Raw genomic sequence first — 27794 nt, 5'->3', positions numbered from 1 at the left:
ATTGTCAATACTGAGCCCGATGCTGGCTCAGTCTCATGAATCCTGAGATCATGTCCTGAGCCGAAATCAAGAGTTGTATGCTTAACTGACTAAGCCACCCAGATGTCCTCGTAATCTTATTTTTAAATGCCTCTTCTTCTAGACATGATCTTGTGAAGTGCTGGGGTTCTTACCTTTCTTCTTTTTTTAATGTTTCTGGTAATCTGATATGTGCTGTGAAGTTTTAAGGAAGAAGCTAGTGCCTAGGTAGTAAGTTCTTCATGGCCCTGTCTATACCATTCTCTTTTTTTTCTTTGTCATATTTGTATGTTCTTATGCAAGCAGTACATGGACATTTTTTATAGGCATTTACAGTCATTTGATAAGACAGTCTTGGTACATTTTACAGTTAATTGAAAACGTACACCCATTTTCTTTCTTTCTTTTTTTTTTTTTTTCTAAGTTTATTTATATTGAGAGAGCACATACAGGTTGGGGAGGGGCAGAGAGAGAGAGGGAGAGAGATAATCCCAAGCAGGCTTTGCACTGACACAGGGCTCGATCTCACGAATGGTGATATCATGACCTGAGCCAAAATCAAGGGGACACTTAACTGACTGAGCCACCCAGGTGCCCCTGTACACCCATTTTCATGTGTGCCAAGTTCCAAAAGTTTTTGGTCTGTGAAAGAGAATATTTTAATAAAATATTTATAGTGCTAAGTTAACTATAAAATAAGCATATAGAAAATAATCCGAAGAAAACACTGCATTTAAGTTGAGGAAGAAAAGCAGAATGAAAAATTGTCTTTTTCAGATGGGATTTGTATGGAAATTATCTGTAAACCAAGGTCCTAAGGGGCCAGTGGGAACGTGAGATTGTACATGACAACACAGTGGCATCATAGATGATAGTAAACATCTGTTGTTTTTATAAAGTCTTCTGTGCGGTGTATCCCAATCTCAATTTTAAAACGGAATATGGAGGGCGCCTGGCTGGCTCAGCCAGTAGAGCATGCAACTCTTGATCTTAGCGTTGGGAGTTCAAGCCCCATGTTGAGGATAGAGCTGTAGAGCTGATTTTTAGAAAATAAACAAAAATATTAAAAAATAAAATGGAATATTGGCATCCATATTCCAGAAGCTTCTTGATAGATTTGATTATGATGATGAGCCAGAAGCTGTGGAAGAATCAAAGAAAGAAGATGCTGCTGCCGCCGCAGCCGCCGCTGCTGCCGCCGCAGCCGCTGCCGCCGCCACGGCACCTGCTGTGGCTGTTGCACCAGCACCTGCTGCTGCCACACCGGCTGCCACGCCTGCTGCTTCCCCTCCTCAGGCACCCTTGTAAGTGTCTTTTTTTCTGTTCCACAGGGGATTCAGTGGGAAACATGATGCAAGTAGAGTTGGCCCTTGCACAGCGTGGTGTTGAGGTGATGACCCACGCACAGTCAAAAATCCATGGTAGAACTTTGCCTCCCCCAAAACTTATATAGCCTACTGTTGACCGGAAGCCTAACCGGTAACATGAACAGTTGAGTAACGCATATTTTGTATGTTGTATGTATTACGTACTGTGTTCTTCCAGTAAAGTAAGCTAAAGAAAAGACAACGTTAAAATCATAAGGAAAATATGTTTACGGTACTGCACTGTCGACAAAAGAATCTGTGAATAAGTGGACTCACACAGTTAAAGGTGATGTTGTTCAAGGGTCAGCTATAACTTTAGTAACAAAATCATTTTTCATATAGTTTTTTAAAATTATATTTTGGGTTTTCTCTTGGGAGGAGATCCTATCAGATTTACAGTTAAAAATGGCTTTTATGTTGGGAATAATGCTGAGTATATAAATTAATGTGGGCAAGTACCTGATTCGGTAAGATGTTGATTATTGATGACTCCTGAGCAACATTCGTAAGGTCTCTGTAGTATAAATGTGGCTAAGAATCTTATGTACATGTTTTTGAATGGATAAAAGATAACTCATCTTTTTTTAGTGGGTTTCCTGGAGATGGCATGCAGCAGCCAGCATATACACAACATCAAAACATGGATCAGTTTCAGCCTCGAATGATGGCAATACAGCAGGACCCAGTGCACCATCAGGTACAGCTGAGTTTTAATAAGTGAAGATCTGTTCATTAGAGCCTATGGATTGTGTTTCACAGACCACTATTCAGCTGTGTGTTTGGCTTCGTAGTACTGAAGCTGCAGTCAAAGCCGATGAGCATGTAATGGAGTTATTTTTTTAAAACTTTAATTAAAACAAGGATGCTAAATACTACATCCTTATATATTTTAATAGTAAGTATTTTTTGTTAAAATCGTTTAGGACGAGATTATGGCTCTGTTTCAGGGAGTTAGCCTGCTTAGTTGTACACTTCTCCCTCGTGAGGAACCTTTTTTGGGGTAAATGTTAAGATGCTTTAGAGGGTTTTCAGCTCTCACATTCAGAAGTGTAGTGTGAAATCTGCAGTCAAGGGAGCATAGCACACTGGAGAATTGGAAGAAGTTAGGTAGAGATTTATTTGTTCATTGGGTTTATTTTAGTAAATTCTCTATTCAGAGTTTCCTAAACTTGACTACGCCGCTAAATTATAGGTGTCAGGATCCAGGCTAAAGCCAATCTAGAGAATCTGTATATTTTTTTTAATTGTATACTACTTTGTAGCCTTATTTAGAAAGGGCTCTAAGAAATTTCTTCAGAGGATATTCATTTTCTTATGTATATTGTGTTTGGTCCATTCTATAATTCGGTAATATGAAAACAATACTATGATTTTGATGACTTATTGATGAATGAGGTTTGAGAAGTTTTTTATAAGCCTATTTAAAATCTGAAGAAAACCTGGTGCACTTATTTCCAAATGTTCCAATTAACAGTTACTGAAAATTTAAATTAGAAGGAATACTTCTTTGTGACAATTACAATTATACTTCTAATTTTGTTGGTATTGGACCAGCACATGCAGAAATATGTTACGTTGTGGCTTATTCGCATTATTATTATGATATTTTAAGCCCAAAAAGTAGGCATGTTAGTTGAAACATCCCTTGGAGTAAATTTTTAAAAAGTGAACCTGTACACATCATTGCTGTAGCCACTCCCCCTCCCAGAAGGCTTAATTAATTGCCTTTGAGGTTGAAGGGAGATAGTTTGCAATACAGTACCTCTCTGATTTTTAAGTTTAGTCTGTCACTATTGTTCCTCATATAAATGAAATCACGTCTTTAAATCTATAAAGTCAAACCTTTTTATAATTTTTAAATGAGTTATAGGATTTTTGACCTATATACTTGGATATGTAACAGTTCTTCAGGTAAATATTATACCTATGGAAGTTGTTAATCATTGCATCTCACTACAGTTTTCCCTTGATGAAAATTTATTGAAGATGTTTCAGGTTTTTTTTTTTTTAATGTTTATTTATTTTGAGAGTGCACACACAAGTTGGGGAGAGGCAGAGAGAGAGGGAATCACAAGCAGGCTTTGTATTGTCAGCACAGAGCCAGACACGGGGCTTGAAACCATGAACCCACGAACCAGGAGATCATGACCTGAGCCGACGTCAAGAGTCAAACGTGCAACCAATTGAGCCACCAAAGCACCCCGAAGAAATTTTAGTTGTATATCAAGTAACTAAGGACTTTCTTAATTATTTTTGGTAGCTGTTATTTAAAATCTACTCATATGCTTTCTTTAAATTCAAAAGGTTCCACTTCCTCCTAATGGACAGATGCCAGGTTTTGGCCTTCTTCCTACACCTCCATTTCCTCCCATGGCTCAGTCTGTGATTCCTCCAACTCCACCCGTGCAGCAGCCTTTCCAAGCTTCTTTTCAGGCTCAAAATGAACCACTTACACAGAAGACACATCAGGTAAAACTGTATTCTCAGATTGATGACCTTTTTGGTTGCTTCAGCTTATGTGCAGATTCCTGCCTGTTTGCTTGTTATCTTCATTTTTGAATGTGGAGAAAGACTTTGTTGGGCACATATTAACCCTCTCTGTGCCTAAAGTTTTTCATCTGGAAAGTGGACATAGTAATACCAATTTCCATAGGATTCTGTGAGGATCAAGATAGAATGTAGAATACTTAATCATTGCCTAGTTTATTGCTGTAGTCAATGGTTTATTAAAACAGTATATGACTTATACAAATTTCCAGACGTGTTTGTTTCTTCTAATCTTGTAAACCATATAAATTTTTTCCCCTGCTGATGGACAGTCATTATTAAACTAGTAATGTGATGTCAAGTAACCAGAATAAATCTATTTCAGGGCAAGAGAAATTTTGTAAGTTAGCAATTTTTAGATTTTGTCTTCTTGCCTTTACAATTTCCACTTTTCTCATTTAATGATGGGTGGTTGTTTTTGGTTTTGGTTTTTCAAAGGAAATGGAAGTAGAACAACCTTGTATCCAAGAGGTTAAGCGACACATGTCTGATAACAGAAAGTCAAGATCTAGGTCAGCATCCAGGTAATTGATAGAAAATGTTTTTCCAATCCTGTATGTCTTAGGAGACTAATTAAAATCAAACTGGATTATTTTTAGATATGCAGTGTTAATAAAATAACATTTGGTATATTTGTATGTCTGTATGTGTAGAATGGGGGCAGAGGCAGTAATAAAAAAAAAAAAACAACTAAGGTTGGTCATCTCACCCATGCTTTTCCCCTTGAGTTGCTGTAATCGCTGCATACAGCTATACATAGAATGATAAGAATTATGTATTCACAGTTCCTTCACAAGTTTATTAGCTGACAAAAATGGGAAGATAATAAGTAATACTATAATCAGGTAACATTTTTAATTGCTGCAGAAAAGAAGTTAACTGAGAAGATAGATATCAATAGTAGAAGTGTATCCCAATGATGACAGCTTCTAACACTACCAGTATGTAATTCAGTCTAGTACCGAATTATCGAAGATGAGAGATACTTTTATATGCTAGTAACCTAATTTATCTCATTTTAAGTATATGCATGCTTTCTAACTTTCAACATATTAAAAACGTTTAAAATGAATTCCCTGCTACTGAATTATTACATATCCAAACATTAAACTATCTAGTTTTATATATATATATATTTTTTTCCAGATTAACACCTGCTTACCTTTTTTGTTTTTTTTTTCTCATGTTCTACTCATTCTCTCCCTCATGAAAATGTTAGGTCACCAAAAAGAAGGCGATCTCGATCTGGCTCTAGATCGCGAAGGTCCCGTCATCGACGTTCTCGTTCTCGGTCCAGAGATCGACGCCGACATTCGCCTAGATCTCGGTCCCAAGAAAGGCGAGATCGAGAAAAAGAAAGAGAACGCCGACAAAAAGGCCTTCCTCAAATCAAACCAGAAACTGCAAGTGGTAAATTAAACTTCTTGCATTATTTTTTTGTGTGTCCTGGGTTTAAAATGTTTTCTAACTGATAGCAAAATACTATTTTATCGTACTTGTTTGTGTTTTGGTGTATACCCTTGAGTTTGCTTTGATATGTTAAGCCAGCTGTAAAGCAGCAAATAGGGAGTGAACCAAACTAATAGTGATGAGGAATAAAATAATAGCATGTTTTGGGACGCCTGGGTGGCTCTGTCGGTTGAGCGTCCAACTTCGGCTCAGGTCATGATCTTGCGGTCCGTGAGTTCGCGTCTGGCTCTAAGCCTGGAGCCTATTTCAGATTCTGTGTCTCCCTCTCTCTGACCCTCCCCCGTTCATGCTCTGTCACTCTCTGTCTCAAAAATAAATAAACATTAAAAAAAAATTAAAAAAAAAATAATAGCATGTTTTTAATGTATGGAATAGAAAGCAGTTAACTAGCTCTCCTATACATAATAGCAAGGTTCTCCTTTTTTTCCAGATTAACTAATAACCTCTTTTATAAAGATACAGTTTTACAGACTATATTATCTCCTGAATTTCATTATGTATTTAGAATATGTTTAATATGGTATGTTAGACACATTTTTTTTTTTAATTTTTTTAATGTTTCTTTATTTTTGAGAGAGAGATTGGGAGAGACAGAGCATGAGCATGGGAGGGGCAGAGGGAGGGAGACACAGAATTCAAAACAGGCTCCAGGCTCCAAGCTATCAGCACAGAACCCGACATGGGGCCTGAACTCAGAACTGTGAGATCATGACCTGAGTCAGAGTCGGATGCTCAACCGACTGAGCCACCTGGGCACCCCTAGACACGTTCTTGGTACAAGTTTGCAGTTATTATTGAAATTTTAATTTATAATACAAATAGGGCATATGTAAAACTTCTGATTCTATAAGATTTATTACGTAGAACACAGCATAAGAGAAAAACCATCGTGTACACTCGATGGTCAGAAAGGGACAACTGTAGCAGTGGACAGAAGCACTAGACTGGTTGTTGATCAAGAGAGCTGGGATCGGGTCTTCTCATGGCCTTGGGCAGGTTATTGTGTCTCTGGCCTGTTTTCATAGATGAAATCTTTAGATCTGTCCACAAAAGGAACAGAATTTTTCAACTCTTATGTTATTCACCATCCTACTCCCATTTCTGGAAGTACTAACACAATTTTCTAGAGTTTTTTTAGATGTATATAGGATTTGCTACTTAGCCTTATGGTATCCTGTAACTTGTGCATTTTTTCTATAATGATTTTTTTCACTGTAGAAAAGTACAGTGCTGCCCATTATCAAATGTGTATATTTTTATGATTATAATTTTATTTCAAGTTTGTAGCACTACACTCTGGGTGGGACAGCTGGACAAACGGACTACTCAGCAAGATGTTGCAAGTCTCTTAGAAGAGTTTGGTCCAATTGAATCAATTAATGTGAGTGTTTATGTTTAATGTAGTGACAGTGGATGGGTGTGATTAATGCCATTTTATAAAATTAAGGACTTGAGGCCCAAGTTAAAATTTGCCCAGCTTTGTAGTAGATGTGGCTAGAGTATAAGTGTTGAGTCCATGTTTAGCATCCTCTCATTTATTTAACCACATTTTTTGGACAACCAAGTTTAATTTAAAACCTTTCTCTAGAAAAATCTGTGTTAATAAAACTTGGAGAACCATAGGTTCATTAAAAGTCAATAGTTGAGACCAAACTTGAATTTGCCAATTTATAACAAGTTAATCTCAGATTATAGAATCCTGGCTTCGTGGGTAGGTAATGGGCAGGGGAGTTGGGGTTGTTGGAACTAGTTATTTAGTATTTATTTTCTCTTGTTGCTCTTTGATTTTATTATATTTTATAATATTAAAATGTTTTGGAGCAGATGATACCTCCCAGAGGTTGTGCCTATATTGTTATGGTTCATAGGCAAGATGCTTATCGCGCCCTGCAGAAACTGAGCCGCGGAAACTATAAAGTGAACCAGAAATCCATAAAGGTACATTTTTATCCCTTGTAATTCATTTTTTAAAAACTTAACACAGAATATTACTTGGCTTTTTAAAAACTTATTTTGGACACTAAGGCATTTCATGTATATCTATTTAAGAGGTTGTATCTCCTAAAAGTTAACATAAAGTTTAAAATCTTTAACTTAATTTAATTTAAAATGTTAAACGTTTATTTGCAAGATTTTTTTGGATTTTACACATTTTATTTTTAAAGTTTGCCATCTCATTCTTAGAATAAACGAAAATATTCAACAGAGATAAAGATAATAGGTACATTGATATTCTTCCCCTAAGGGGCCAGAGTCAGCATTTCCTCAGTTATGTACCCTTGGATGATTGTGGTGCAAAAGGATTTTGTCTAATCTTAAATAATTTCAAAGTACCCAAGACTTTGGAAAGTGGTCCCCAGTATGCTGGGCTATGCAGGAAGCCTCAGCCTTTCCCCAATAAACATTATTTTCCTTTTCTCTTTTATGTTTTATGTCAGTAGATTGGGGAGTGAATGGTTGGAGGAGTGGATAAGGAGGTGATGCCAGTTAAATTTCCACCAGGACAAAGTAGGAGAAAAGGTTAACCAATTAACTAGCATCGAAGGGAGATCCAGGGATAGGTCAGATTGCTCCCTTGTTGCCCAAATCTGAGTGATTAGAAATGTGAGGAACGGTTAATTCTCAAAACTGACGTTTTTTTCCTGTGCTTTCTTTTTGTATTTTAACTAATGGTGATATAGATTGCCTGGGCTTTAAACAAAGGAATAAAGGCAGATTATAAGCAGTATTGGGATGTAGAACTGGGAGTTACTTATATTCCATGGGACAAAGTCAAGCCTGAAGAACTGGAGAGTTTTTGTGAAGGAGGAATGTTGGACAGTGATACACTTAATCCAGGTAACGCAGTATTTAATTTCTTTTAAAATTCATCTGTTTTCTTGATAATGCATGTGAAAAATGTTTATTCTTTGCTGTAGGGATTTTTGAGATTTTTCAAGTACCCACTATGTGCCATTCTCTCCATTAAAAATTGAGGAAACCATGGTGAATAAGACAGATGTGGTCTTTGCCCTTAATGCAACTTATATTTAGTGGGATAGATTCAGACATAAGTGAAATAATACTGATTGTGGAGTTAATCATTAATTTCAGTATTAAGTAGATCTTAAATAGAATTTTTCGCTGTGAAAAACCTAGCAGATCCAAATGAGTCTTAAACTGAACATTACTGGTATTGTTTTCATCCAGTGTTTCATAATAATTTCTTTGAAAGCATTTAAATGTCCAGAGAAACAATTGAAAGTAAACATGTAAGGCAAGAAGGTAGTTACCTGTGGCATGAATATCAAAATCCAGATTGACAGTAGGATTACAGTGGGGAAAATAGCATGTGAGGGCATGACCTGGAGACTGATAGATAGCTGGACAAGGAGTGCAGGGTGGGGTGCCAAAATAAAATAAGCGACTAAAGGAGTTTCAAGCAAGCAGAGTTGGTTTGAGAGCCAAAAAGAGGTGGAACGATGTTGAGCCATTCCCATACCTTGACTTCTTTCCCCACGGTGCGTGATGCCTTCACTTAAGGGGAGAGCTAGGTTGGAACTCCTGGGTGGCACAGTCAGTTAAGTGTCCGACTCTTGTCTTCAGCTCAGGTCATGATCTTATCGTTTTTGTGAGTTCCAGCCCCCCGAGTCTGGTTTCTGTGATGACAGTGCAGAGCCTGCTTGAGATTCTCTTTCTGCCCCTCCCCTGTTTGCTCTCTGTCTTGCTCTCTCTTTCTGTCTCTCTCAAATAAACTTCTTTTAAAAAGGGCAGGTAGAGCTAGGTTTCCGTTCACGCAATAGGTATTAGGGGTCTACTGTGTGCCAAACATTTCGGCACAGGCTCTGGTCAGGGTGCAGAGAGTCTTGCTCCTCCCTCCGGGGATCTTTAATCCAGACAACACACCATCATGGTTAAGAACATAGACCTTGGAGCCAGATGTGTGTATGTTGAGTCCCATGTCTGCCACTTGTTAGTATGTGACCTTGTTTTCCTCAGTTTCCAAATTCTTTTCCTCACTTATAAAATGGGAATGATCATGGGACCTACTTCTAGATGGTTATGATAATTCATTGGATTAATATATATATAAAATGCTTCAAACTGTGTCTGACACACAATAAGCATTCTTTTGCGTGTTATTGTTCATTCATTTAAATAATATAAGATTAGCATAAGCATTTCTTTAGTAAATCAGACTGCTGATTTTTTTATATAATCATTTAAAAATTCTAGATTTAAAGTTATAAAAAATTGTCAATTTTTATTGTTAAATTTCTTTAACTCATAGATTGGAAAGGAATCCCCAAGAAGCATGAAAATGAAGTTGCTCAAAATGGAGGGGCAGAAACCTCACATACAGAACCAGTATCACCTATACCTAAACCTTTACCAGTGCCTGTCCCTCCTATTCCTGTGCCCGCACCTATAACAGTGCCACCTCCACAGGTAAGAACATTTGGGGTGTTATTTAAACTTGTAAGTGTCTGAAAGGTAAACTTTTCTAAATCTTTTTATAGATGTATGTCTAGGTCAGTGTTCAAAGACGTGAACACATAAATGTGCATATTAATAGTATTTTGGTATGTCAGACCTACTGTTTATGAAAAAATGTGTTAGTTTATAAACATCAGTAAAATCAATTCATACCGCCTTACATCTGTCTAGGTTATTTAGTGTCTTTATAATGTTTCAGACTTGAGATGCAAACCTGATGGCATTTCTTGTATTCTGCTTCCCCTTGTTTTCTTTTATTGAATCTTTATTCTTTGGTGGGGGTTTATGTTCTGAGAGAACTTGGATATCCACCCAACAAGCAGCTGTTTTGAGAGAAAGAGAGTCTCTTAATCTTCAGTTTGGGCGGTGCTATCATGAAGTTTTTTAATGGATGAGTGAGAGCTATTTAATAAATTGAGTGCTATTTAACACAAAGGTATATTCATAAACCTCTGCTGTCTGGTCAGTGAGTGCATTTATGACGTAGGAGGAGACAAACTGGATTCTGCAGAATGTAGTTTGAATCTCAGCTCAACTGTTTATTCACAGCAATGTGACATTGGGCAGATCACCTACCTAATCTAAGCTTCAGTTTCCTATCTATAAACGCACAAGTTCCCTTTCCTGGCTTTGGCTCCGGTGTTCTTCCTAGGTCAGAGTTGTTTTGAGGATTAAATGAGATCGTGAATGTTAAATACTCAGCATGTTTCCTGTTACATAATAAGAGCTCAATAATGAACAACCATTTGGTAAAAATTTTAAGTCCTTGACCCACAGTGTTACGATCTGTTAGGTTTTTCTTGTTTTCAGTACCTTTTTCAGTTTCTCACATTAAATCTGAATCAGATAAATCTGAGCTGTCACAAAAGTGGGTTACCTAGCCTCTTGATTTTCCCAGTGTAAGGAGAAAATTACATGCTCTGATACATACTTAGTGGTGACATTTTATAAATAGATTGCCTACATTGACAGAGTCGTTATTTGATCTTTTGGACAGGCCCTTCCAGCACAAGTTCTAAATAAGATTCAATGTATATATCACCACTCACTTAAAGAAACCTGACTAATCTGTTAAAATTTTTCAGACTTTTTTTTTTAATAGCTAACATTTGTAGGGTGTTTATTAAGTGACAGACACTAGCACTTAACATGTATTCCCTCTTTAATCCCTATTACTATGTGAGGTTGACATTTTTTCATTTTACAGATTAGTAAACTGAGGTCTAGAGATTGTAAATAGCTTACTCAAGGTCACAAAGCTAGTTAAAAATGGGAAAGGGGCAGGCAGTTTTACCCCAGGACCTGTGATTTTAATCACTGTAAATTGCCAGGTAGCTTTTCTTAGAGTTGTAGTTATCAAATTTACTAACCTGACCACGGAACATTTTTTAACATATAGGATATTCTGTCAGAACACCAGTAGATACTTGTGAGATGCAATGTGAATTTGCTGTCATAGAGAACAGAAATTTGATGACTGTCATTTAGAGTAGGTACTAATTACCACCTGTTACTAGATAAATTTACTCACATAATCACAAATTTGGAAATATCTTTTTCAACAAGATCTTCATCTCAACTTACTGTATGGATGGGAGGGTGGCTAGATACGTGGCTTCATTATTCTTCCTTTGTCTTTAGGTCCCACCACATCAGCCGGGTCCTCCTGTAGTTGGTGCTCTCCAGCCACCCACTTTCACGCCTCCCTTGGGCATTCCTCCTCCGGGTTTTGGTCCTGGAGTTCCTCCTCCACCTCCTCCTCCACCATTTTTGCGCCCAGGATTTAATCCGATGCATCTGCCACCAGGTACCGTGAGTTGTTCAAGAAGACATTCTTTTTAGAGCCCAAGATTAGTTGGCACAACATAAGTTGACATTATTTTTCTTATTGTAGGTTTTCTTCCTCCTGGACCCCCACCTCCTATAACTCCACCAGTATCCATTCCTCCTCCTCACACTCCACCAATAAGCATCCCAAACTGTAAGCATGTTTTTCTTTTGTGTTCACTAGTCCTCTTGGAGTTGGGAGTAGGAGGGGAGAGTGGACCAGTAACAGGGTCTAGAGTGTGGCAAAAGAATGTTGATTGGGGAGATAATTATTCAGCTTCACATGTTGATGTAATTATATTCCTTAGCTACTATCGCTGGTATAAATGAAGACACTACAAAAGACTTATCTATTGGAAATCCCATTCCAACAGTGGTGTCTGGGGCTAGAGGAAACGCCGAGTCTGGTGACAGTGTGAAAATGTATGGCTCTGCTGTGCCACCTGCTGCACCCACGAATCTGCCCACCCCTCCTGTAACGCAGCCTGTTTCACTTCTTGGTAAGTTGATTTTTTTTATCATTAGTTTTTTTTTTTCCCCACCCAAGTTAGGTTTTTTTAAAGAACAATGCTAATTTCTTTGAGGAAGATCTTCCTCTTAAATATGTGCACTTGGTCTTTACCAAGAGTAGCCCCAGAGACAGCCTCAAAGATGAAATCATGTTCGTCCTGAATAAAAGTGTGGATTTGTACATCTTAATTTGGTATAGGAAAGTGATTAATCTCTGAGAGAAGGAATTGGTGCAAAGTCCATGACTGTTACAACCCCAGACATTCAGCTTTATAAAGAGATAGGATTTCTTTGACAACAGAATTTTTTCCTGTCTGGACCAATTTTTCTAAAACCCTGGGCTGTGGTAGCATTCTATGTTGGCTAGCAGAGAACTTCTCTTAGGTACATGTAATAAAATGGCTTTATTGTCTGAATGACATTTGTACAGCCTAGGGTAATGCTTTCTCATTGACCCCTCAGTTTTCTCCTGCTAGTTTTATCTGTTGGACTTTTTACCCACAATTTTACTGCCACGATCAAGGGAAGTGTGATTTAGATTATTTACGTCTTTAAGAGGCTTTACCTTTGCTTGAATTATAAATGATTATTTTATATACACTTGTTATATTTTATACATTTGTTATAGTTATTAATCTATTACATTAATAAATTCCTGTATTTTGAAGTGGTTTTGCCAAGTATAATTAACACTTGATTCTCCTAATGGGTAGTTAGATTATACTAAGGTATAATCCTTAGTATTATAACATTCTAGTCCTGTGAGCCCATTGTATTTTTCAGAGGCATATGTATATGTACATATGTGCTTTCATAATCTTAGATTTTTTTTTTTTAGGAGAGAGCACATAGTTGCCTCTGAGATGTAGGACTATGGGACATTAGGACTATAGGACATTAGTTTGTGATGTAGGACTTCTACTTTTCACTTAAACCTTTCAGTGCTGTTGGAAATTTTTACTTTGTGCATATACTATATTTATAATAAAAATCAATTTGTTTTTAAATGGCATGCTGTCTTCTGCCCTCTCTGAGACTGAGCTTAGTCCGGTAATAAACTTGATTTTTATTTCCTTTAGTACGCAGACTGGGTAATGGTGAAAGAGGATTAGGGATTAAAATTTGTCACCAGTAATGTAGCAATAGTTATCATAATGATGGAAAATAGTTTGTTTAATGAGGAAGTTGCTTGAGGGGTCTACACTATAATGAAAATCATGTAGTAGAGGAACATTGTTCTAGGATCCAGGAGACCTTAACGTCTTTGGATATCAGTTTTGTTACGCATTTTGTTTTTTCATATTTGCAGTAAGATGGTTACATAAGAATCACAGAATCTGAGTTGGCTAGACTTTTCTGATCAAACCCTTTTCTCCACATCACACCAACACCCGTGATTATAAATTCTCTTTGTAGTGAAAATTCCTAGTCTAGCATCCCATGGATATTAGGCCACCTGAGAGTATCTACAAAATGGCATGCATTTGTGCTTTTTTTTTCTGGTCTTAGTAAACTCACTGAATGAACGATTTCTTCATCCCTAAGAGTTTAATAACCACTACTTTCAAACAAACGTAAAGAATAAGTAGCCTGCTTCTGATTTAACATTTAGGTCTTGACGGCTCTGCCCTTTATTTTACAACCGAAGTGCATAATTTAAACTCTGTATCCAACATGTGAAACAAAATAAAGCACAGATCAAAAGTTGGTGAGCTTGAAAAGCAAACTTAGTAAGCTAAGCACTTAGCATTTATCATTACCTGGCATAACTGTGTGTGTGTGTCTTTCCCTCCTTCCCTCTCCCAGATACATACTAGAATGAAAACTCCATGAGAGAGGGACATTTGTTACTTGAATAAGTAGATAGATAGATGGTTTTCAATGCAGGGCTGTTTATACTTCACTTCTTTGTCTATAACTTTCATAACAAAACTTAGAAATTAAAGGCTGTTCCAAATCTGGAAAGACTAAAATGTGACATAACATAAAAGGGAAAACTTCTGTTACAATGAGTACTTTCAAGTAAAATGCAGTTGTTTAGTTCCAGTCAAGAAAGAAAGACTTTTGTGTCCCTTCAACTAGAAATCTTGAAAAGAATATCCCGTAGATTTTGACCTTTTAGAGAAAGGAGACCTTAATGCATGGGCAAATAAAGGAGGATTTATCCAAAAGAGTAATCATAGTTGCATCATTTTGATGAAGGAATGCAGTAATCACATGCAGTATTGCAGCACTGAAGGATGGCTGATCAGGGTGGGATGTTGTTGCTGTTAACCAGGTTCACAGAATATTAGAACTAAGATGGTTTCAAGTTTCCTCTTGGTGCTCTAATGTTTTCTCTTATGATAATAAAAAGAAATGCTATGCTGTACCAGAAACCTTTAAGCCTAGAAGGGGATATGAAACTCCAGTTTCTTCATCTGTTTAAAAAAAAAAAAAAAAAAAAAAGGAATAAAAATGACACACCAGGGTGTTGTGGTGATTCACTGGGCCTGTGTATATAAAACAACTGACACACGGAGCCTGCCACAGGGTAGGCTGTTCATGAATGGTGGGTGCTGATTACAGGTAAGGAGTGTTCTAAGTGATACTTAGAATACCTAGAGAAGAATATCTATACTTTGAAATTCTAAAATTATATCACTTTAGCCATGATTCGTTTTAAATTGTTTTGTTTGTTGGCAGAGGAAGCAAGCTTTTTAGGAAAAAATGTATCTTGACATAGTTGCCTTAGATCTTTTCATGGTAGATTAGACCAGGTCAGAAATTCACACATACTAAAGTTCCATCACTTGTACTGAGAAAATATATGCCAGTCATAGTGGTATTTCACTGAACTAGCACAATATGATATCTATATTCTTATTAACAGTATTCAGATAATTTTCTTGTAAGGGGAGGTGAACCTATCCTTGAGACTTAACTGAGTTCTTGGATTTAATTATTGAAACATGGTAATAATGATACTTTTAAAGTAGCGGGGACCAAACAAATGTTCAACAGATCTCCCAAAACTGTAGTAAGGCTGATTATACTGGGAGGAGGCAATGAGTGCTGCAAGGATGCTTTGGCTTAAGGAATTTTCTGAGTGATCAGATGCAAGTGTGGGGTGTTGGTGTGGAAGTGAGGACTGCCTGTTTCTGGAGTTGGGCCGAGGTAGCCCATGCTACCGTGTTTGTAGAGAACTAAACCTCCATGTTGTAGGGATTCTGATTATTTTAGTAACTGATAATCTGAAAATATGAAGTTATATGATGCACGATAATAATTCATTATCATGTCATTTTAAAGAAATCCATTCTTAGTCCCTCACACACCAAGATAGCTAGTTAGAATAGTGATGGTTTCATAAAAGCTGTTGGTAACTGTCTACAGTGGTTGATCATTTAGGAGAGAAGGAATATTAATGATAATAGCAATTCAGTTTATTCTCTTTACTGTATAAGTGTATGTGTTTACTTTTCAAAAACTTTTGTATAACGTGTATCTCTAATATGTATAGCATTTTTATTTAAAAAAAAAGTGCATTGTAAATGTGAAATTTGGGTTATTACTTTGGTGTTCCAGACAATAAAAAAGAAATACACAAAAAAATGTTTGTTTGTGTTACATATCTCTACTCTGTTACCAGTATATCCAGAATATCCTTTCAAGGAAAAATTATGGTAACTTGGACTCATTCCTTTTGTGGAAAATTAAAGCCTTTTCTCTTGTCAGATACATGTATTCATTAATTATTAATATGCAGATTCTTCCTAATTTTGTCACACTGCTGTAGATGATGGTGAAATTTGTAAGAATTGGGTAGTTCTAAGATTGCCTCCTACTTACTGGTATTTTTTGTTGCCAAAGATCTAAAGCAGAAGTCACAAATTGGTGGCCTCCAGGCTGAATTGTTAGACAGTGGTGTGATGCCCTTCAGGCTTGATTCTACACATCCCTGCATGAACTCAGTAGGCATTTGAGTCAGTGTTCCCAAATTTGGACACTTCAAGAAATTATGTGCACAGAATTGGTTTGGAATTATCAAACAGACATGTTTGCTTTATTGTAATAGTTATGATCCTTACAACTGCCTAGAAGGTGAATAGTTTTACCATCACGTTCTATAATTACTTTAAAATTGATACTTGATTTGTGGTGATTTCACTTAGCTTGGATTTCTCTGCCAGAATTTTGACTTTTTTTTTTATAGTTAGTACTTTTAACAACATTTAAATTAGAACATTAGAGCACCAATCTAGTGTGAATAACATTCAAAGAAAACCTGAAGAAAATCCTTTGGAAAGTGGTTTTTTAATGATAATACCTAACTTTTAATACAACTTCTACATGTTAGTATTTTTTCTTATTGTGAACTTTGCTATAATGTTTGGTTATTTTAAATTATAGTCTAGAGGGGCCTGCTAGGTATTTGTTTTGGTACCCCCCCAAAATCTGTTGACTTTATTTATCCTATAAGGTGTTCTTTCAAAAAGCTCTAAAATACTCAAATTGGTACTCTAAATATTACACTGGTAATTATTCCACTAGTGTTATATAGTAGAAATGGTTCCCAAATAGTCATCACAGTACCTTCAATATAGTATATAACATTGTTCAGTGGATACAGTGGGTAATTAATAACTATTAATCCACAACAGATACTTGCCTTGGATTTAAATTTATGGACGAATACCCTATATTTTCTCAGAAGGTGAGGTACTTCAGATGAAACCTACAGGGAAGGTCTTATACAGAAACTTGAAAACTGCTTATCACGTTGTCTGCATGTCCCTCTGTGCTTCCTGGGCTATAGAACTCCAGCCTCGAGTCTGTCTTAAATTTAAATCTCTCCGACATACATCACTTTGGGCTTGAGGAAGGTGGGAGGGTCAGGCACTCTGGGCTCTAGATTGATTTTGGTAGACAAAGATGGGGCTGTGAACAATTTCAGGTAAGATTTTTTCCAGCTAACATTGAAAGTAACATTCCCTGTCGAAAATCTCATTCAGTGATAGGTTAATTGTTTTTTCGAAACTTCTTGACTCAAATAATGCAACTCTTAACTTAGAGCTGTTCCATTTTGCCAGTTACAGTAACATAGCAATTGGTATGCAAATTCTAAAAAGTCACTACAAATGAACTGTAGGGAAGTTGACCAGACAAAACCTATTGTGCATAATTTTGCAAAAAGCCAAGGAGTCATTTTGAAATAATCTGTCTCTGATTTCTCTTTATCTGAAATTCTGGTTTTCGTGTGTTGGATTTCAGCAAAACATAATGTACCCCTCTGCTAAAAATAGATACACCTCTCCCATATATTTGCATTATATATTATTGAAAACTCAAATTTCTGTTAAAGATTTCTCATTAACATCCTAAGCACCAATTTTTTTGGTGTAATCTTAATGTATAATACTATCTAAAATGTGTTTTCTCATTCTTTGAAAACTAGCTCCTTACTCTTGTTCTCTTCGGCTCCCAACATAGTGCCTACTGCAAGAATTGCCTGGGAGCCTTCTCAAAATAGTTATGCTCCAAATGTTAATAAACAATGAAATCTAGGCAAAGGAAATACATGTATGGGTTGCACTGTTACTGCAATTTTCTGAATGTCTCGGATGAAGAAAAACAATGGTTTTTAAAAATTATATGCATATATATATATACATTATATGCATATATATACACACACACATATATATGCATGCTTAGGGATCTTAGGGCATTGGTGGGAGAGATAAGAGTGGTTGGTAAATTTTTTTCCTTGTGTGGGATTTCATTTTAGGCTCATGCAAATGCCACAGTGACATTTTATTTGGATCAGATCAAAAAATGTCAAACTGCCAACTAGAAACAGAAAAGGAGGTAGTTAAAGAAAATTGCAGAATTTCTCAAAATAAATTTCAGATCTTTGTAGGTTAACAATGGAAAGCCACCGCCCTGGGGGAGAGACCTGGACCTTCTAGCCTCTGCTCTTGCAGCCTGAGAGATATTTTCTCCTTGAAGAATTTGGTCATCACTTCTGCCACTGCCATTCATACATTCTTCGTGTATTTTATTCAGTAGCCACTGTGTGCCAGGTATCCTTCTGGGTACTAGAGATACCTGAATGAACAAGACAAAGCCTGTCTTCCTAGAGCTTATATTCTAGTAGGGACTTAGATAATAAACTAATAACTTCACATGGAGATAATCCTATGATGAAGAGTAAAGCAGAGAACACTTAGGGAATTGGAGGAGTGTCACATGGGATGTTCTATTTTAAATGGTATATGTATGGCCCAGGAGGGCATCTAAGGCGGTAATATGGAGAGAAATGATGGGGGAAAGCCATGGAAATACAGAGAAAAGATAGTTGAGGTAGAAGAACAAAAGGAGGCCTGAATTGGGAGTGAACTTGGCTTGTTTGAGGGACCACAGGGTGCCAGTGTGGCTGGAGCAGGATGAACAAAGAAAAGAGTTGCAGGCTATGAGTTTAGAGAAGGTTGTCAAGGGCCAGGTTGAGAGTGCAGTGGGGAATGTTGTAGTTTCAGTCTTATGTATACTTTTTAAAGGGTAATGGCTATTACGTAGACACCAGACTTTAGGAGTTGGTTAAGAGTGGAAAGAGGACCTAGTTCAGATGCTGTCGCAGTAGAAGAGGTGCAGGCTAATTGCTTGCATTGGGGTGGCGCAGTGGAGGAAATGTAGTGGTTGGACGTCGAATTTATTTTAAAGATCGGGCCTTCCTAATTGCCTGACTACTTAAGTGTGGGATATGAGAGAAAGGAGTCAAGATTGAGCTCAGTATTTGATGTGAGCAGTTGATAGGATGTAATCTCCATTTCTGAGATGGGCAAATGTCAAGGAGGACTGGATCTGCAGAGGGGATATCGAGTTAAAAGGTTGGCTATTTTAACTTTGAAATTCAGGTGCAGATGATAAGTAAACAACTTGAATACAGTTGAGATATAATTCCAGATATCCTCCACAAACGATCAGCAAAGCCACAGGAGCCAGTGATTACTTAAGAAGGGAATGTAAATACAGTGAGAGGGATGAGCCTAGGAAAACTTGCAGCAACTTAGCCGTTGAGAATACAATACTGAGAACTAAGACAGACATAGTTCCAGATGCCAGGAACTCTGGCGAAGAGTTTGTATGTGTGAGTCATTTGAGCGTTAACAGCCCTAAGAGGTAAGTACAGTTACCCCCGTTTTCTAGATGGGGAGGCTGAAGCACAAAGCTGAGTAGCCTGCCCAGGTGAACAGCTACAAGTGGTGAAGTCAGAATTTCAGCCAGCATTGCTCCGACACCTGTGGTATTAACCACTGTTCTGTTCAGCAGAGGATACTGAAAGGCGCAGCTAAAGTAGAGGGGCTTTTCTGGCAGCCAAATAAGAGTTCCTAGGAAGGAGGGGGAGGGATCAACTATCAGTCACATAGGTGGCTTAGGGAGAGCACTGGAACTTGCTGCCTGGGTTTAGCAGAATGAAGGCTCTTGGGTAACCTTAGAAATGTGATTTCCTCAGAATAATGGATCCAAAAGCCCAGTTACACAGGGGCAGGAGAGAATGGAAGGTGAGGAAATGGATACAGTGATTTTGGGCATTTCTTTGAGGAGATTTGTTATATAGAGGAACAGCAAAATGAGGTGAAAGTTGGAAAGAGATGGCAAGGTAAGGGAGTTTTTGTTTTTATTTCTAAAAGATGGGTGAAACTATAGCATCTTTATTACTGGAAAATCAGAGGGGAAATTTTTGCTGCAGGAAAGAAGAGGTGTTGGCTAAGCTGATAACCCTTATGTAGGTAAGAGGGCATCGGTTCAGGGTTTGAATAAAGGACTTAATTCTTGGAGCATAGCTGTTCTCAGACAGAAGGAGTCATATGGATACAGGTACAGGTAAATTGGTAGGTGGGGTGGTGGGTAAGTGAATGAAAAAGTCTTTTTTCCAAAATCCTTTTTTTTTTTTTTCATGGTAAACCAGACAGGATAAATAAAATTGCGGTATATCCCTATGATGGAATAGTACTTGGTAATTTAAAAAACGGAAGCACTTGTACACGCTGCAACATGGATGAACCTTGAAAACATACACTAAGTGAAAGAAGCCAGTCACAGAGCATCACATATTGTATGACTCCATCCATATGAAACGTACAGCATAGGCAGATGTAGAGACACAGAAACCAGGGTATGTGGTTGCCTGGAGGGAGGCATGGGGCGATCACAGGGAAATGGGGGGTGATACAGAACTTGGTTTTTTGAGGTAATGAAAATATCCTAAAGATTGTGATGGTTGCCCAACTCTAAAGACACTATAACCCATTCAATTAGGCACTTTATATGGGTAAATTATAAACTGCGTAAATTTTATCTCCCTGGATTTGTTCTAAAACCCCCTAAGGGTAGACAGGATTGAGGAGAAACATGAGCACATGAAGTAGACGTCTAGGGAAATGAGAATGTGAGCTGCCTACGAAAATTAGGATCACTAACCAGAATTAAGAAAGCACTTGTGGTTGAGGTTATAAACTTAAAATGAGGCCAGTCGATGTGTTGGGGGTGGGGTGACCCCCAGCCCTGTCTGTGTACAGATTGGGTAGAAGAGTTGCATTCAAAACCATTGAGGTTTTACCAGACAACTGTGGTGAGGGGGAACCGTGGACTCTGAGGCAGGTAAGGAGGAAAGTAAAGACATTGAAGGGTACTGTGGGGGCCTGACTCTCACGGGATCAAAAATGATTCTAGGAAGGAGTTTGGAGAGTTAGGGTGCTTGCAGTTGAGGACACGTTGGTAATGAAAGGTGCAGGACTTCCTAGAGGCAGCGGCTTTGGTAGATTGGAGGACAAGATTGTAGAAGAGGTATTTAGGTGTCCCGTCCACCTTTTCTCCTCCTCCTCTCTTCCCTCCCCTTTTCACCTAGCAAGTCCTTGCTCTCCTTAAAAGATTCCACTTTACATCCTCTTTTTTTTTTTTTTTAAGTTTGTTTATTATTTTGAAAGAAAACATGCAGGAGGGGCAGAGGGAGAGAGAATCCCAAACAGGCTCTGCGCTGCCAACACAGAGCCCACCATGGGGCTCAAACTCAACCAATCATGAGATGTGAGCTGAAACAAAGAGTTGGGATGCTTAGCCGACTGAGCCACCCAGGTGCCCCTATATCCTCTTGAAGAGCATCCAACTATGACTGAGGCAGTTGGTCACACCCACAGTATTTAGTTGAAGCCTTTGTGTGTCTCCCTGTCCCCACGCACTGGTACTTGGCAGAAAGATCCTATTTGCATCCCTTATTTATGTTCCCCTGAGATTTCAAGGTCCACATTGGACTCCAACCATGATCCCAGTCACCCCCCGCCCCCTCACTGCCCCTTCAGCCTTTTGACACACTTGTTCTTTATTTCACACAATTCTGAACGTCTTTGCTCTAGATAGCAGTCACCTCCCCTTTAATCTTTACTTTTGTTTTTTAATGGTGAAATGACTGGTTTGGGGCTCATCATTGGAATATCCACAGTTAAGTCTTAGTTATTTTGAGTTAAAGTCCAGTGTATTTCTCATTCGTCCTCAAATTTGAATACAGATATTTGCGGCTGTCACCTTTTTCTGCATTAAAATCTTACTGTGTTAGGAATCTCAGAGTCTCTAAGGTGGTGTTTCCCAGGTCTGAATTCCCTTTTTCTTGCCTGTGCTGTGGGTAACACTGTGACTCTTGTGAACTCTAGGTATACATGCCAGTTTCTTCACATTTCCACCAGATCTAAGCCAGGCGCCTCTAACTTTCAGAAATTTTGGGGGGGGGGGGGTGGAGGGAATGAAATTTGTCATCTGTCTCCCAAAATAGCTTCTTTTCTTAAATTCCTGCATTGTATTGATGCTTCCATCCACTTATTCAGAGCAGAGAGCTGTGTTCCTCCTCTCTGTCACCTCTGTTTCTGTTCAGTCTCTCATTTCTGTACCCTAGATTCTGAGAGTGAGAGTCCACCTGCTCTCCAGTGTCTTTCCCTTCCTTTCCTGTACACTGCTTGCTAGAAAGGTCTTTCAAAAATGAACACGGGATCATCCCTGCAAAAAATTTCTTGGTAAGTCCCAGGTTTCTTCTTGTGGCATGTAACACCTCTGAATTGCCCTGGCCTGCCTGCTCAGCCTTATGAACCTCTTTTTTTCTTTAATTGATAGTAATTTGTATTTACACAAATTCTTTCCTGCTACTTCAGTAACAAACCTCATCTTCTGTATTTGTTTCTCTCTTGGCAAAAGACATTCTGTTGCAGTTCTCTTGACCAGTGATGTCTTTCCGCCCTTTCTTTCAAGACCCTGTTCAAACGCTCTAGGACTTGCACTGAGACTCATGCCCACCAGCTTAATCACTTCCACCTCTGTCACCAATACTAGCTCGTGCCATCCCTTCCAGCAGTTTCTTTCTACTTAGGCTATGTCCTGTTTAAAGGACAGGGCCTTGTTTTATCTCCAGCACATGAAATGAGTTAATAAAGTTCAGGTGTTCAATATGTGTGAATTCTTTTTAACTTGCAACTCTAGAAAACTTGGCAGTGACATTGCATGTCATACTTCCAGATAAAATGAATAATTGGTTTGAATGCCCTTTAGACCTGGGTAACTCACTATACAGTCCATTGAATATGCATAACGTCTGCTTTCCTAATTAAAAATGAAATTCAGGGGCGCCTGGGTGGCGCAGTCGGTTAAGCGTCCGACTTCAGCCAGGTCACGATCTCGTGGTCCGTGAGTTCGAGCCCCGCGTCGGGCTCTGGGCTGATGGCTCGGAGCCTGGAGCCTGTTTCCGATTCTGTGTCTCCCTCTCTCGCTGCCCCTCGCCCGTTCATGTTCTGTCTCTCTCTGTCCCAAAAATTAAAAAAAAAAAAAAATGAAATTCAGCTAGCATGCCTATCTAGGGCTTTATGCCACCTGGTATATTTTTAGTTAAATATAACTTATTAAAGCAATACTTGTCCACTAAAGAAAAAAAAATTGTAATCCACACTTTTATCACTTTTGTGGCCTGAAAGCCCACGTTTAGGACTATGGGGTTGGATATTCTGTCAGGGGAATCTGTAAATGTTGGTTCATGAAGGATTAAAAAGAAATCCACTTATTTACATATGAGGGAAGGGATTTGTATAGTATTAGGCAAATACAAATATCCATACATACAGAATCAAATTAGGCAATAATTTTGCTGTATAAAAATACTGCTTTGTAGGTAGTTTAAATATATGACTGTAAATGTTAACCCTATCAAATCGATGTTCGTGCACTCTCAGATGCATGTTATGAAGGACTTAAGAGCTGCCTTCCTAGAGACAGGTTTATATTTTATGGAGAATGATTGCCCATTTTGTCTGATTGGCACAAGGGTGAAGTGGCCATACATCCTTTGGCCACTGTCAGATTGGTAGCTGAGGAAGCCAGTCTTCCTGGGTAAATCAAGAAACAGGACCTTTCCATTGTCCTGTAAGAGTCATCGTTTCCTCTTAAAGGTTCATCTGAACTTAATTCTTTAACAACAATAAGATGCTTTGAACCTCTTCCACATTTTTCTAGTGTTACTTAAAAATTTGGCATTGGTCTCTTAACCCTATAAACAAGTACTCAAATCTCTGAAAAAGGCCTAATCCCACCTCAGTGGTCATTTTACTCCTTAAGGACTGGGGGGAAAGTAAAGTTCAATTTGTTTAAGTGCATCTGTGCAGGATTTCTTTGTTTAAAGGGCAGTAATGGGGTACATACATTTTATGTTGTTTTGAGGTATAGTCTGTAAATGTTGGGACGGATTCCTTTTATTTTAACTTTTTAAAAAAATCTTTGCTTATTTTGAGAGAGCTAGTGAGTGGGGATGGGTTAGAGAGAGAATCCAAGCAGGCTCCACATTGTCAGCACAGAGTCCAACTCGGGGCTTGAACTCACGAACCGTGAGATCGTGACCTGAGACGAAATCAAGAGTTGGATGCTCAACTGAGCCATCCAGGCGCCCCAGTACTGATTCCTTTTAAAAGTGAGAGCAAGGACATATCTTAGGGGCTTTTGCTGTCCCACCGTATGGTATGCACTCAGTAAAAGTTTACTAAACAATAGGAATGTTTGCCATTGGATTTATTCAATCTGAAATACGGTATATAGGTGGTGGTTCTGTGTATGTTCATTGGGGTTTTCCCAAGGAACGTCTGAAGAGTGTGTGAAGCAACTAGGTCTTTGCTTCATTTATCCACTCCATAATTTCTAGCTTCTTACTGAAGTCACTTGCATTTTTAAAATTAAGACCTGACACGTAGAAGCTCGGTGTATTCACATTTTTCCCAACTGTCAAAGTGCTGGACTTTAAACTATGGTGGGTATTGGGGGACCGACCACAAGAGGTTAATAAGATCCTATCATAAATGAAAAATGCATTCAGTTTTGCGAAGTCAGATATTTAATGTTAGGATATTTATCATCTGTCAAGATAGATGTGAAAATTTCAGCATTTAACTGTGGACAAGGCTCTGAGCTCAGTCTTATGTATTTTATCCCACTTAATCTCCACAAGAGGCAGGTACTGTTTCTGAGGCACACGTCCAAGGTCATTCCTAAGTGAGATTGTATTTCACCAGACATAATAGACTTCATTGTAAGCATTTGAAAGAAGGTATTGTGTTTAAGTAAATACCACAGCTGGTGAATTGTAAACTGGTATACGTAGATTTTCAGGTCCATTCTATTTAGTCCTTAAATCGGACAGAATGGGATTGGACCACATGTTGTGAGGATCCGAAACTGAAGTAGAAACTCTTGTTTAGGTTTAGTATTGCTGATACAGAAAATTTAGGAGCAAGCAGGACTTGTTTAATGTATGCTAAAGCACACATGAAGAAGTGGTTCTGTCAACATAAAATAACCTGCTCTCGGGGGAGGGGGCAAGAAAACTTCCTATTAAAGTATTGGGTATCAGTGTCCCAAAAGCATTTCTCTTACCATCGGTGGTTGAGAGTCATAGCCCCTAACTTGCTCAAAGGCCTTTCTGCATGCAGTACATGGGTAAATAATATATTCTGACAATATCTGGAACATTTTCCATTGTTAGAGTAACTCCTATTCGTCATAGTGTTTGCCTTGTGGTGTTGATATTTGCAAAGAAATAGAGAGGGGGATGATGTCGTTCTGTTACTGAAGTGGTGAACCAAAACCGAATCTGTACTATTTTGCCATATCGTTTTAAAGGATGGGTGGTTTTATTTGTAGGACTTAACACCAAAACCTGAGCCAACCCTCATGAAAACAGGAAATAAAACCAGTGAAGTCCTTGTCACCTTCAACAGCACCGACTTCATTGGTCTCGCCACCTTAGGAGGAATGAATAGAAAGTGAATGGCCGGACTTTTCAGCATAATTCCATCATTTCGGCCTAGCAGGTTTATGCCTTAGGGTGTGCTTTGAAAAAGGACCTGTAAAAATAAACTCCCCACTGGTGTGTTGATCTTTATTTTATAAGCTTTACTGTTCAAGTGATGTTTACCGTTTAATAAGGCATTTTAATGACATGGAATCGGAGACCTCCCTCTTCAGTGGATTTTCTGGGTTAGTGACCCTATTTTTTTTCCAGTAAGTTAAGACTTAAAAGTGTAAAATTTCCTAAGAGTACACCTGAGATGGCCTTCAGTTGGCTCACATAGCATAGTTCAGCTCTTTGTGTCATGAGGACCAGTACATTGTCTTTCTCAAATGTCTTAGGTATTTTGAGTGTTTTAAGTATTTTTACCAACCACTAATGATGGACATACTCTTTCCAAAAATTGGTATATTGCAGTGTCCTTTTCCATCTTACTTTGACCTCTACCATTATTAGATCCTCATCATCTACACGCTAATACATATCTTTATATAGTATGTAATCTATCTTTAAGACTACATGCTATGGGTTGTTGGCCTCACGTTGAGTTTTGTGCAGGTAGACTGGCAGACAACTTTGAAGATTCTGGGTCGAACTTCATTTTGATTCAGGCTCCACAGGAAACAGTTGAAACCAGAATGCCATCTTCTGCATTATTTTATAGACATTTTTATTACTCTCTTTTAGGTACTCAAGGAGTTGCACCTGGTCCTGTAATTGGGCTCCAAGCACCATCCACTGGTCTCCTTGGTGCCCGACCTGGCCTAATCCCACTTCAGCGCCCTCCAGGAATGCCTCCACCTCATTTACAGCGATTTCCTTTGATGCCACCTCGTCCCATGCCACCGCACATGATGCATAGAGGTCCACCGCCAGGCCCCGGGGGCTTTGGAATGCCTCCACCTCATGGAATGAAAGGCCCCTTTCCACCGCATGGCCCCTTTGTTAGGCCTGGGGGAATGCCAGGGCTTGGGGGCCCGGGGCCAGGCCCAGGGGGTCCCGAAGACAGAGACGGGAGGCAGCAACAGCCACAGCCACAGCAGCCGCCACCGCCACAGCCACAGCCACAGCAGCCGCCACCAGCTCAGCAGCCGCCACCGGCTCAGCAGCAACCACAACCGTTTAGAAACGATAACAGGCAGCAGTTCAATTCAGGTAGAGACCAAGAGAGGTTTGGAAGAAGATCTTTTGGAAATAGGGTGGAAAATGACCGGGAACGGTATGGGAACCGTAATGATGATAGAGATAATAGCAATCGTGAAAGGAGAGAGTGGGGAAGAAGGAGCCCTGACCGGGACAGGCACAGAGACTTGGAAGAGAGAAATAGACGCTCTAGTGGGCATCGAGACAGAGAGAGAGATTCTAGAGATAGAGAGTCTCGTAGAGAGAAGGAAGAAAACCGAGGAAAGGAGAAGCCTGAGGTGACAGACAGGGCAGGTGGTAACAAAACCGTTGAACCTCCCGGTAGCCAAGTGGGAGACGTAGACACTGTTTCAGAACTTGATAAGGGGGAGTCTGAGTCTGCAGTTGTAAAATCTTCTGAAGAGTTACCTGCTGAGGCTACCTCATCCGTTGAACCCGAAAAGGATTCTGGCTCAGCAGCAGAGGCTCCTCGTTAGAGACTGGAATTTGTCAAAATGTGACAGTGACGCTTCTGGAGTGTAGAGCTTGAGGTGTACAGATGCTGTATTATATTTGCTCCTGCTATATCACAGCCCCGCAGTAGTTGGTGGGGAATTGTAAGCAATTTGATTGCTTCCCTTCTATTTAAAAATAGCCACAAAATAACAAAAAATACTGAAAATATGAATAAATATTACCCTTTTTGCTGTAACTTTTTAAAAGTTTTGACTTTAAAAAGTTTACAAATCGTAATTAGAAGTGCTCTCTATTTTTTTTTTTTTTAATTTAAGACAAGGTAACGGTGAAAGCTCCTCAAAACAATAGGGATGTTTTTAATAAACTCTATTTTCATAACAAACTTTAATGTGTGCTATTCTTCCTACACTGCATTAAGGTGGAAAAGGATTGTTCACCGTCAAAGTTTGAGCTGTTAATACTGTATTGGAGTCTAAATTAGACTTGTTTACTTGATGGAAATAGACATCTTTATGTAGTTACTCTCCAACACTTCATTTGTAATACTTTTTATTTTTAGCATTTCAATCATAAGGTGTAAAGGTTCATGGTTTTAATGTTAATGGAAAAGCTTGTTAGTTTCGCAGTTC

The 27794-nt window shown here is 38.6% G+C and overlaps 1 protein-coding gene across 3 annotated transcripts in view; it reads left to right on the top strand.

Moving 5' to 3' along the window:
• Window positions 1–27547, top strand: part of SCAF4 (SR-related CTD associated factor 4) — a 60625-nt gene extending 33078 nt beyond the window's left edge. For 2 of the 3 annotated variants that reach the window (XM_047874516.1, XM_047874515.1), the window contains exons 8-20: window positions 1120–1322; window positions 1974–2082; window positions 3690–3854; window positions 4371–4456; window positions 5152–5342; window positions 6683–6783; window positions 7227–7340; window positions 8084–8240; window positions 9673–9830; window positions 11520–11685; window positions 11773–11859; window positions 12014–12205; window positions 26254–27547. In XM_047874516.1, coding sequence (XP_047730472.1) covers window positions 1120–1322; window positions 1974–2082; window positions 3690–3854; window positions 4371–4456; window positions 5152–5342; window positions 6683–6783; window positions 7227–7340; window positions 8084–8240; window positions 9673–9830; window positions 11520–11685; window positions 11773–11859; window positions 12014–12205; window positions 26254–27185 — 2661 coding nt within the window. In that variant the 3' untranslated portion in view covers window positions 27186–27547. The remainder of the gene's footprint in view (window positions 1–1119; window positions 1323–1973; window positions 2083–3689; window positions 3855–4370; window positions 4457–5151; window positions 5343–6682; window positions 6784–7226; window positions 7341–8083; window positions 8241–9672; window positions 9831–11519; window positions 11686–11772; window positions 11860–12013; window positions 12206–26253) is intronic. The other variant, XM_047874517.1, reaches the window with a different exon arrangement.
• Window positions 27548–27794: the final 247 nt, after the last annotated feature.

Source organism: Prionailurus viverrinus, chromosome C2 (genome assembly GCF_022837055.1).
Source record: "Prionailurus viverrinus isolate Anna chromosome C2, UM_Priviv_1.0, whole genome shotgun sequence".
In the NCBI taxonomy this organism is placed as follows: Eukaryota; Metazoa; Chordata; class Mammalia; order Carnivora; family Felidae; genus Prionailurus; species Prionailurus viverrinus.
This window is presented reverse-complemented; position numbering and strand designations above follow the sequence as displayed.